Source organism: Cnephaeus nilssonii (genome assembly GCF_951640355.1).
Source record: "Cnephaeus nilssonii genome assembly, chromosome: 12".
Taxonomy (NCBI): Eukaryota; Metazoa; Chordata; class Mammalia; order Chiroptera; family Vespertilionidae; genus Cnephaeus; species Cnephaeus nilssonii.
Window position 1 is genome coordinate 78,373,323 of NC_137083.1, and position 12,350 is coordinate 78,385,672.

The window sequence follows — 12,350 nt, forward strand, 5'->3', positions numbered from 1 at the left end:
ATTTTCAAGGTCCTGTCCCTGCCTGTGACATCATAGTCCAACGTGAAACTAAGGCTGAAGTTACTATTAACTCTTTATAGACCCCGTTAACCATTTGTTTAACTTGCTGTTTTCAGTTATTAGGATCCTCATAGAGGACACAACCTGATCTTTCCCTTCCTCTCTCATTCTGATTCTAATAGCATCTGTAACTGGATTAAAAATATTTTCTTTCAGGAGGCCATCCAGGCTTTCAGCTCACAAGAAATCTCCTGCGAGAGGAGAGAGGGACCCCCCAGAAGGGGGGCTGGAGGCTCTCCCTCTCAACAGGTGTTTGTTTTGTGTTTTGTCATGTTGGTATCAGGACTGTTTGTTTTGTCTTTTTGTCTTATATTTTCTGAAATAATTGGGCCCTATATGTATATATTATTTGTTGAATTTTGATTTGTCAAGGTTTTGTCAGTTTGTTATCAGTTTGTTAAAATCCTCTCAGAGGACATTGAGTGGTTCTTCCCTTCCTGTTTAACCTTTGACTGTGTAATTGGATTACTGAGCTTTTATCAAGGTTTTGCCTCTCCTGAAATAACGCTCTATGTGTAACCTGTCCCTCCCCGAGCTGGACTGCAGGATGACTTTTCCTTCAACACACTGGTCCTGCCCACTGGCCTATGGCAGAAGCCAGAAAAAGCAACGGTAGGAAAGGGAGGCCACCATCAGGGGACTTAGAGGCAGTATTCCTGTTATCTGCTTAGATCCCAAGAATGTAAGAATACTTATTTACTGAAATGATATAAGGACAGATGTTTGTTTGATATTTTGTTGTCTGCCTGGTTATAATTATTTGTTTATATATAGAAGTCTGTGAAAAGAAATAAGAAACATTTAATTTGTTTAAGGCTGAGTGCTCTGACGGGTAGCAACCCCGCCGAGTGGCCACTGGGATTCTTTTTTCCCAGGGGTGTTTTCTCTCCGTCAGAGGGGGAATCGGCCTGCCTAACAACATTTCTGTCTATATTTATTAATTTAAAGATATAAAATTATAACAATTGTAGTCCAAAGAGATTTAAAGCAGGGACCACATTCTAAAATTAACTATAAGAAGGAAGCTGGAGCTGGCAAAGTCACCAAGTCTGCCCAGCAAGCTCAAAACCTAAGTAAATCTTATTTCTGACACCTGCCACCACCCAGTCCTAATCAGTGGTGGAGTAACAGTCTCAGAAGTGTTTGTCTCAATTAGCCATTTAACTTTGATGTGATTAATGATTACAGCACATTGTAAAATCTTTAAGAAGAAAAGGAAAATATTTTGTGGGTCATTGTGTGTTTATATCAACTCTTAAGTTATAGTTTTAAAATCAGTAATTTTAATAGAAACACACTCAAACAGAGGGGCTTTTCAGAAAGGTCAGGGAGTCTGATTGCAGTGTAAGGGTCACTGGTCCCCCCCGCCATGCCACCTTCATTGGCAGGAGACAAGCGCTTTTCTCAGTGGGAACAGAGAGTGGACTGCCAGATGAAAACGCCCCGGTGGGAGCCTTCCTTCACCACCTGGGACCCTCGCCGCGCTCCCTGCCTCCGCCCACCCGGTGTCCATCCCCTCCAGGGGTTGTTTTGAGTAGCTGCTGGAGGCAGCGATGAAAAAGAGAAATTCCCTTGTGACCCCCTGCGCCCCAATGAGACCCAAGAACCCCTGACGACTCCTTGGACACTTTTCACCGTGTTCTGTTAGGGGGCTTAAAGGCATGTTCTGTTAGGGGGCTTAAAGAAGGCACAGCTAGTAATTCCCCTTTTCAGGCTTATCAGAATCTGAGATCCTTATCTGTAGGAAAAATGTAGCATTTTTGGATTTCAAGCGGCTGGAGGCCTGGGAACAGGGTAATGGGCCTGCTCCCTCCTCCCTCTGCCTTTCTCTAAATATTTTAAAATAATAGAAAATTTGAGGCATAGTTATACATTTTTGAAGGACATAGAAGAAGGTTTAAAGGCTAATTTAAAATTATGAAATTTGTAAAGGTTTATATATATAGTAAAAAGGAGAACAGAGAAATGTTAAAAGGAAGAAAAAACCAGCAGCAAATAGGAAGGAATTAGTATGCCTACTGTAGGAAGCGGGGGCACTGCAAGAGAGAATGTCCTGGCAGGTTACCTAGAGAAGCAAAAGGGGAGACTCAGACTCCAGGGGTCTTTAACTTAGAGGAAGAGAACTGACAGGACTGGGGCTCCTTTCCATTGAGCCCCCAGGAGCCCAGGGTAACCTTACAAGTGGGAGGCAAACCTGTTAGTTTCCTGGTGGACACTGGGGCAGCCTATTCAGTCTTGACAGAGCCGATGGGACCCGTGACCTCTAAGAAGACATCAGTCCAGGGAGCCACCGGACAAATTGCCTGTTTTCCTTAGACATCAAAAAGGACTGTAGACCTCGGAAGGACATGGTAACGCATTCATTTCTGGTCATGCCAGAATGCCCGTACCCCCTGTGTAGATGTGACCTCCTACAGAAACTATTTAGACTGCCACCATATCCTTTGAGGGGGACGGAGCAGGAATTCTTAGAGGCAGTTGGACACTACAACCTGTGGATACCGGGGCTCACAGAGATTGCTAAACCTCTAGACTCAAGTACTGGGGGAATACAGCTGCTGAACTAGACCGAAGTAGAACAATAGGCCTTTGAGGAGCTAAAGAAGGCTCTCATCTCAGCACCTGCCCTAGCCTTACCAGACGTCACGAAGCCCTTCCACCTCCACGTGAGTGAGGTAAGAGGCATTACCAAAGGGGTTCTCATTCAGACTCTAGGTCCCTGGAAGAGACCTGTTGCCTATCTGTCTAAGAGACTAGACCCCGTGGTAGCAGGGTGGCCAGCGTGCCTCCGGGCAGTGGCCACCACAGCATTGCTGGTGAAGGAGGCAGATAAATAGACTCTGGGCCAGGAACTAGCCCTGACAACACCCCATGGTGTAGAGGCCCTCCTTCGAGGTGCTCCAAAGAGATAGATGTCAAACACCAGGATCACCCAGTGCCAAGCTCTTCTCCTAGACCAGCCCTGTGTCCGGTTCCATAAGACACTGGCCATCAACCCTGCCAGCCTGCTTCCAGATAATAATCCAGAGGAACCCATTCATGACTGCACAGGAGTAACAGACGCAGTACGAACAGCTCGCCCAGACCTGACAGATGTCCCGCTGTCATCACCAGACAAGGTACTGTTCACGGTTGGGAGCAATTATGTTCAGGATGGCATCCGATATGCAGAGCAGCGGTAGTCACCCTGGACCGCACCATTTGGGTGCAGTCCCTGAATAGGGGAACCATGGCACAGAAAGTCGAGCTTTTGGCCTTACTCCAGGCCCTCCGATGGGGACACAGTGCCATCCACCGGGAAAGAGGGTTACCAACTGCAGCGGGAAAGGACATTAAAAGTAAAAAAGAGATTTTAGCCTTATTAGAAGTCATCTGGCTCCCAAGGGCAGTTGCAATAGTGCACTGCAAAGGACATCAGAAAGGAGAGACAATTGCAGCCAGAGGAAATAGAGCCGCAGACCAAACTGCCACGGAAGCCGCCCAAAAACCAGTGGGGCCTTTACAAGTTTTAGTAACCCTGCTGTACGTGGACCTACGCAGACCCCCTCTTACACCAAACAAGAGGAGGAATTGGCAGAACAGAAGCAAGCCATCAAAGGACCAGATGGTTGGTGGATCCTACCAGATGACAGACTGTTGGTCCCAGAGGCTCTAGGTCGGACGTGAGTTGCCCAGTTACACCAGGCTACCCACTTGGCATCACCAAGACTTCTAAACTTCTGCGAGGCAGGTACTACCAAGCTTAGATAAAGTAATTAAAGGCATAGTCACTAGAAGTAGTGTCTGTGCACAGGTAAATGCTAAGCAAGGTAAGAGGGTCCCCCTGAGATTTCGGGACCCACGGAAATTCCCCAGGAGAGCATTGGGAGGTAGATTTCACAGAAATTAAGCCACCAGCATCAGAGTACAAGTACCTGCTAGTTCTCATAGACACCTTCTCGGGTTGGGTTGAAGCATACCCCACTAGGACAGAAACTACCTCTATAGTTGCTAGGAGATTATACCTAGATTCAGGCTGCCAGTAGTCATAGGATCAGATAACAGCCCCGCCTTTGTAGCCAAGATATCTCAAAATATAGCTCAAGCCTTAGGACAGGCATGAGCAAGACTCAGAAAAAGAATTTAACTAAATTTATCCTAGAAACCGGTGAAAACTGGACCAACCTCCTGCCCTTAGCTATCTTATGGGCCAGGTGTACCCCCTACCAGAAGGGGTTCCCCCTTCGTTTGTAATCATGTATAGTAGACCTTCCCCCATCCTTCCCAGGGTCAGGGAGAAACTGAAAGCTGGAATTCATAACCATTCCCTTACTCAAGTCCTTACAGGCTCTGCAGTATACCCAGAGAGCCACCCATAAGCTTGTTCGTGATGCTCTGCCAGTGCCCACCGCGGACCCTGTACATCCCTTCCAGCCCAGGGACTCGATGTGGGTAAAGAAGTTCACTGCCCAAGGACTCACCCCAACCTGAAAGGGACACTACACTGTTATCCTAAGCACGCCCATGGCTATTAAAGTAGACGGCGTCCAGACCTGGCTACACCACTCCCAGCTCCTGCACCAGGAAACGGCCTGGATCCTGGCAACCACCCGTGAGATCCCTAGCCTGGGCTCCACGAAGGCCAGGAGGAAACTCGACACCTGCAGGAGAAGAACTGGAATTCACTGTGGACAGTACTTTTGCGGACTGTAGTACTAGAGACCTTAGCTAGAAATAAGAGACAAAATAAAAATGCAAACCGTCTCATGATTGAGCCGGGTGTCCCAAGACAAGGGGTGAATGAAAGGGCAGAGCAGGCCAGCACAAAATGTACTGTACCCTCCATCCTGTGTAACTATGTATATGACTCCTTTTTCTTAGAAAACCGCGAGAATGTAACAGTTGCATAAACCTGCCAATAGGAGTGTAGAGAAGTAGACTCAGTCCAAATTAAGCAATCTCTGTAACCCACGTCACTTCCCTAAGCCCACCCAAATGACCAACCCTTTATAAACTACCCCTCCCCCGGGGTTCTCTCTCTTGCCCCACTGCTGCGTCAGGAGGAGGCTGGGAGCCAAACCCGGGTTTGAATAAAGACTCTTTGCTTTTGCATCGGAGAAAAGGCTCCCTGGTGGTTGATTATTGGGGACCCTGAACTCTGGGCATAACACTTTATGGTGAAGGTTATTCATTCACCCAGCAGACATTTGGGTCCTATCATGGGTGTAGCAAGTTCTGTGCTCACGCATGCAATAAAGGGTAAAACAGGATCCCTATCTGAGTGGGGGGAACAGACTACAAATAAATGTATATAAAAACTTGCTCCAAGTGTTGTGAATGAAAGCAATAGATTGTTGAGGTAGAGATTAAGGTGCGGGGAGGGGACAAGTTCTTTGAGAAGGTGACATTGGAGCGGAGATTTACAGGTTGAGCAGGAGCCAGACCAGGGAAACCAGGTCACATTCCCCGTTAAATTAGCTAAAAAAGCCCCCAATCGCCGAAACCGGTTGGCTCAGTGGATAGAGCGTAGGTCTGAGGACATCTAGGGTCCCAGGTTCGATTTGGGTCAAGGGCATGTACCTTGGTTGCGGGTACATCCCCAGTAGGGGGTGTGCAGGAGGCAGCTGATCGATGTTTCTGACTATCTCTCTCCCTTCCTCTCTGTGGAAAATCAATAAAATATATTAAAAAAAATAAAAAAATAAAAAAAGCCCCCAATCTCCAGAGCCGGAAGTTGCAGGTGTGGTCAAGGAGGCCTCGCCGCCAGCACTGGAGATGGCAGGTGGGCGTGGCGCGGAGGGGGCGTGCCCGCGCCGTGATTGGCTGGCCGGAGCGGCGTCACGCGGGCCGCACCGACCATCTGGGCTCCCGAGGCGGCGCTGCGGAGGCTCGCGGAGCGGAGGCGCGGGGCGAGGAGGCCGGCGGGTCCTCGGGGCCTCCCGCGTGGGCCGAGCGGCGCGCTGCCGAGCATGGCGGGCTCCCTGCCTCCCTGCGTGGTGGACTGCGGCACCGGGTAAGAGCCGCCGGCGCCGCCCGCGTCCGCCCGCTCCACCTGCGCCCGGGTCCCGGTCCCGGGTCCTGGGTCCCGGTCCCGCCCACCCCCTGCAGGCGGCGGCGGCGGCGGCTCGCCCCGCTCCCCAGGCCGGGAAGCGCCCCGCGCGGAGCCCGCTCACCTGGACCCGGAGGGCTGCGGGGCTGAAGCCGGCCCAGCGCGCCCTCCTGCCCGGCGGGTGTCTCCTGGCTCCCAGCCTCCCCGGAATGCCAGCTTCCCGGCGGGTGGCTGCGGGCCCGCGGCGTTCCTGGCTCCCACCCACCTAACGGTGCCCTGACCCCCTGACGCCCTAACCTGACCCTCGTTGGCCCCGGTCCGAGCCTTTGCTGAACCTTTGCCTCCACCCTGGAGGCTGTTACTCCCATCCGCCCACCGGGCGCCTTACTTTGCCCCCCCCCCCCCCCCCCCCGTATCGAGTGGCTCCCTCCCTCAGGCTAATAAGCTCTTGCTGTATTTGGCGTAGGCTTGCCTTTTCGCTTAAAAATGAAAAGAAAAAGGCTCCATTTTGAAAAATAGGAAGTCTAGATTTGGGAAAGCCGGTTTGTGGTATAGGTCTTTTCTTTTCCTCCTTTACTTTTTGGGTGGGATTGCTTCTTTTGATGTTAAGCTATGCAAAAGAGTCTTCTCGGAAATTTCCTGAGCTCCCTCAGTGGCCCAGGCTTCGCTGATGTTAAGAAGGTGCTAGTGAATACGGCCAGCTGGTAGTTTAGAATTTCAAGGTTGCCTGCTTGCTTTATAGATGAAGTACTTATTAAAATGACCTGGAAGGAAATGTAGTCTCTTAAAGTATTTCAAGACAGGATTTTAATAATTTTTTTTTGTCATGAAATAGCCCATGGCATGTTCACCTTAGCCTTGATTTCTTTTCTGTAGAAAAATGCACTTTTCTGTACCAATTTAGTTTCCATGACAACCTTGTGGGGGTGTCTTTAATTTGCTGCAGTCCATCTACTGATCTTCCCCCCCCCCCCCCCCCCCCTTCTGCTGCTAACGGCACCAGCTGTCTGGAAAAAAACTGCCTTTTTGCCTGTACTAATTCTTTTTCTAAAAAAAAAAATATGTATCCTTTTATTGATTTCAGAGAGGAATGGAGAGGGAGAGAGACATAAAAACATCAATGATGAGAGAGAATCATTGATTGGCTGCCTGCTGCACGCCCTTTTCTGGGGATCGAGCTGCAACCCAGGCATGTGTCCTTGACCAGAATCGAACCTGTGATCTTTCAATCCGCAGGCCAATGCTCTATCCACTGAGCAAAACCAGCTAGCGCTGTACTAATTCTTTTTGAAATACACATTGTACCAGAAGTATTATGGCCCTTTATTTTAGAGGTCATTTTACTGCCCAAAACACAGGCCAAAGTCAATATTGGTATTAACACCCCCTCAACTGTTGCTCCTTGAGGCATCTGCTCCTCTCACCAGCATTCCCTCCTCCCGCCACCCAGTGTTCACCTCATGCCCACCTGAGGCCTGGTGGTGTCAAGAGGGAAGGCAGCAGGTAAAAATATTTTTCATTCCCACATTTGCATGTGTGATTTTTGCTTTTGTACTTTTGATCTTATCAAACTGTTGAAATCCAGAGCATTTCTTGGCAATACAAATAATGCTCACAGGGCTTGTCACCTTTACTATTAGTAAACTGGGGACTGTACTCATCATTCTTACTCGAAATACCTAAAATGTGTGTTCAGTGTTGACCTTCTGAGGTAAGTGGTCAGTGGAACTTGGCCCCTTGGAGCTATAACTTCAGGATAGTATTATTTTACTAGAGGCCCAGCGCACGGAATCGTGCAGGTAGGGTCCCTAGGGCCTAGCCTCCTGTGATCGGGGCCATCTTCTGCCCCTTCGCCAGTCCGCAGGCCAAACGCTGCCTCCGCTGCTGGGCTGTCAGGCCGTTGGGATCACCAGCTCATCCCCGGCTGCTCGGGGGCTCAGGCCTGCGGGAAAACGGGTGCCGGCGACTTCACCTCCATGTGCATGCGCCAGGCCGGCCGCTGATGGAACACACTACCTGCTCGGGCCACTCACGCAGGGGCGGGTAGGTCACAGGTGCGCCCCACAGCTTCTGTCAGCGCCTCCAGCCGCCGCAGCAGCAGCAGCAGCAGCAGCAACAGCGGCAGCAGCGCTGCCACCCACGTGAGCGGCCCCGAGCGGGCAGCGCATTCCATCAGCGGCCGGCCTGGCACACGCACATGGAGGTGAAGTCTCCGGCACCTGCTTTCCCGCAGGCCTGAGCCCCGAGCAGCCGGGGATGAGCTGGTGATCCCAATGGCCTGGCAGCCAGCCTGGTCCTCCTGCCACCCACCCCGATTCCCCCGTTCACCATCACTGATCCATCAGAGCCCGTGGGCCGGGGGGGCAGGGACCAAGAGGTCAGCCGTTCAGGCCGCTCGCCAGTCCCCAGTCCCACCCCGCCTCGCTCGCGGGCTGGCGGGGAGGGACCGAGAGGTGCTCAATGCACCTCATGGTGACCAGTCGTTTGGTCGTCATGGACACTGGCTTTTTATATATATAAATGGCCCAACGTCATGTCATTGTCTTCAGGCTGACATAGGCTTTGGTGTCGAGACTTAGAAACAGTGGCAGGGACTCTTCCCAGTGGGTCTCATGTAGTCAGTCATGGAAGTGAGTGTGGTCACTCACAAATGCCCAGTGGCCAGGGTATGGCCAGAAGGAGCAGCCCGGAAGAGCCTACATTTACTTAAACCATATTAGTAGTTCTTATATTTTCCAGAGAGCTAAAATGGTTTTTGGATTGCTTTTTACCTCAAAATGGGATAAAACGAGGTAAATGCAGAGGAAAAAATAAACCAGGACCAAGGAAAAGAATGGGCTTGGTGCCCAGCCAGTATGTTTCAGTGGTCGACCTAAGAACCAGGATTCCGGTCAGGGCATATGCCCAGGTTTCAGGTTTGATTCCCCAGGAGGGGGCGTGCAGGAGGCAGCCGATAATTCTCATCATTGATGTTTCTATCTGTCTCTCCTTTCCTCTCTGAAATCAGTAAAAATATATTTTAAAAATTAAGAAAAGATTGGGCCTCAGGAGTCACCCTAAGGTGTAGGCCTGTGGTTGCTGTAGTCGAGCCTTCCTCTTCCTGTCTGACATAATGGTAAGAGTCATCGTCATTATGTAATTCCCGTCACCAGGAAGGAAGAGAAATAGCTGCTTCTCAGTGAAAGCTTTTTCTAGTGCTAAATTCTAAAAGAAGAATTCACATTGAACTATACATGGTAGACACCAATGATTTAGTGGGCAGTGTCCTACATAGTGTTTTTATAGCAAATAAATTTCACACAGGTAGCTTAGAATCTTCTAGTAAACCCTGAGACATACCTGCTGAGCACAGGTGTACTGGGGGCCAGGAATAGTACGGACCTCGGGGTCTGCTCCATCTAAAGATACAGCTTCGTTTAGCAGGGGTGGGGACCTTATTTCTGCCCAGGGCCATGTGGATATTTATCACGTCATTCACAGGCATACACAAATGATCAGCTTAAAAATTGGCCTGCTATATTTGGCCAAACATTTAATTAACTCACGCCTAATGCCTTGGCAGGGCCAGACCAAATGATTCTATGTTTGAGCACTTTCAATTTTTTTGGCCCAACATTCCCAACCCCTGATTTAAAGGAATTACGAGGAGGCAAAGTTTTCAGAGCATATCCACAAATAATAGTCTCAGTTCTCATAACCAGACTTTTTTAATGAAGATTTTTGTATTTTTAAAACCTATTTTGAAAAAATTTCTAATCTAATGAAAAGCTGCAAAAAGTATGTAAAAAACCCTGCGTATTCTTCATCCAATTGTACCAACTATTAACAGTTGCTTTTCATTCTCTGTATTTCTATCTATATTATTATTTTTCTGAACTATTGAGTGTAAGGTACAGATAACCCCGTGGTTTTATACCAAAATGCTTCAAGGTATACTTTCTGAGAACAAGGAAATTATATTATCATAGACTAATGGTCAAAATCAGAAAATTTAACATTATCTAATTGTTACCTAATAGGCAGTCTGGGTTCACGTGCATGGCTCCATGTATGTTTTATGGAGTCTCACCTCTCCTTCGTCTAGCATCATACATTCTGTTCGGTTATCATCTTGACTTTTTAGTCTCTTGTCTTTTTAGTCTGGTTTAACTGGACCAGTTGCTTAGCCTTTTTCTGTCTTTCAAGACATTGACATTTTTGGTGCCCAGTTCTTAGTGTAGCCCATCAGAAGGCTTTTTCTCCCCTCCGTTTTATTGAGATGTAATTGACACAAAACGTTGTGTAAGTTTAAGGTGTACAATGTGTTGATTTGATATTGTAAATATATTTGCAACGTGGTTATCACCATAGTGTTAGCTAACACCTCCATCATGACACATAATTACCATTTGTTTTCTGTGATGAGAGCATTTAAGATTTACTTTCTTAGCAACTTTCATGTAAGACAGTGCCATTAACTATAATCACTATGCTGTCCATTAGATTCCCAGAACTCATTGGTCTAATCAGAAGGCTTAAACATAGTGATTTGCCTTGTTCTTGATAGGTTCACTTGGATTATTTGGGTACGGTGATGTCCACTGGATTTCTTCACTGTCTGGTTACTGTTTTCCCCTTTGTTATTAATGTCATTTGTGGAGAGATACCTTGGTTCTTCCTTAAACTTTCACCCACTAGTTTTAATATCCATTGGTGATTCTTGCCCTAAGTGATTATTACAGTGATGGTTGCAAAATTGTGATTACAAAAACACACACACAAAAAAACTCTAGTATTACCTACATTTATTAGTTAACATTTTACTATAAGGAAGCACTTCATAGCCCCCATTTTTTATTTTTAAAAATATGATTTTATTGATTATTAGATAGAGGAAGGGAGAGGGAAAGATAGAAATATCAATGAAACAGGATTATTGATCAGCTGCCTCCGGCACGCACCCCTACTGGGGATCCAGTCCGCAATCCGAGCATGTGGCCTGACTGGGAATCAAACCGGTGACCTCTTGGTTCCTACGTCGATGCTCAACCGCTGAGCCACACTGTCCGGGCACCTCCTTTATTAATTTATCATCCGCATGGCTTATTATTTTATTCATAGGGTTGTAATCCATTCTGTAATTCTTACTATATTCAGTGGATTATCATCTGTTGATGCCATTATTTTTTGATGCTTAAATTGTTTCAGATTTGGCCAACAGAGACCCAGCCAACCTGTTTCTAGTTTTTTATAGACATGTCCATATATATATATATGTATTTTGAGCATTTCGCTTTTATCAAAAGACTGCCGTGATTGCCTGTGCAATGCATATATCTTGTATTTTTTGCTGGAGTATCTCTGGGTTATGCTTTCAGAAGTGGGATTTCTGGGTCAAAGAGTAAATGCATAATGTAATTTTGCCTGACATTATCAAATCCCACTCAGTAGTGTGCTGGTGGAGACACCAGCAATATGTATACTGTTTTGCAACTACTTTCAAACCATATTATACATCTGTATATGGCAGTAACATCAATCTGCTTCATTTTTGATGATTATGTAACATTTTAGTGAATGATTGTATTTATTTAATACTAGAAGCCCAGTGCATGAAGTTCGTGCACGAGCGCGGTCCCTAGGCCTGGCCGGCGATCGAAGCGCGAGCATCTGGCGTGGAAGGGCAGGTCCCAGCTGACCTCTGGGCCCTGGGCAGCACCTGGGCCCCGGACCTCCACGTGCCCTGCTCCATCTGAGTCACGGTGCCTGAGTCCCCATGCAGAGATGTGGTGAGCGCGGCTAGCCAAGCCATGGACCGGGGTGCAGCGTGGGCCTCTGGGCCGCCTAGCGGCACTGCATGGAAGCCAGGCAGGCAGCATGCTCTCTCCCAGCCGGCCTCGCAGACCAGCTCCTGCGTGAACCCACGGGGAGCCCGACCAGCCCCTGTGGTCCTGGCGGCTGCAGCCCGGCTCACCCGGAAGCCCATTGGGGCCGGCAGTGCTTCCACTGCTGCCCACTGCCAGTGCCTCATCACCTATGCCTGCCATGTTCCACACCGCCTCCTGGTGGTCAGTACGTCATAGTGAGCAGTCGAACTTCTGTTTGAACTCTTGGTTGAGGGGGAAATTTGCATATTAGGCTTTTATGATATAGGATGTCCTCTATTTGATGGCATTTGAGTGCTTCCAGTTTTTTTGTTCTTTTGCTATTGTAATACTATAGTGACCATTCTTGTGCACATCTCTGTACACATGTAAAAGTGCTTCTGTGAGGTAAATTCCAA

The 12,350-nt window shown here is 48.2% G+C and overlaps 1 protein-coding gene across 5 annotated transcripts in view; it reads left to right on the forward strand.

The window, feature by feature from the left end:
• Positions 1 to 5,928: 5,928 nt before the first annotated feature.
• ACTR3B (actin related protein 3B) overlaps positions 5,929 to 12,350 on the forward strand; it is a 61,368-nt gene continuing 54,946 nt past the window's right edge. For 3 of the 5 annotated variants that reach the window (XM_079785735.1, XM_079785736.1, XM_079785737.1), the window contains exon 1: positions 5,929 to 6,052. In XM_079785735.1, the coding sequence (XP_079641861.1) occupies positions 6,009 to 6,052 (44 nt within the window). In that variant the 5' untranslated portion in view covers positions 5,929 to 6,008. Of the gene's footprint in view, positions 6,053 to 7,541; positions 7,592 to 12,350 lie in introns of those variants that run through there. The other 2 variants (XM_079785739.1, XM_079785738.1) reach the window with 2 other exon arrangements.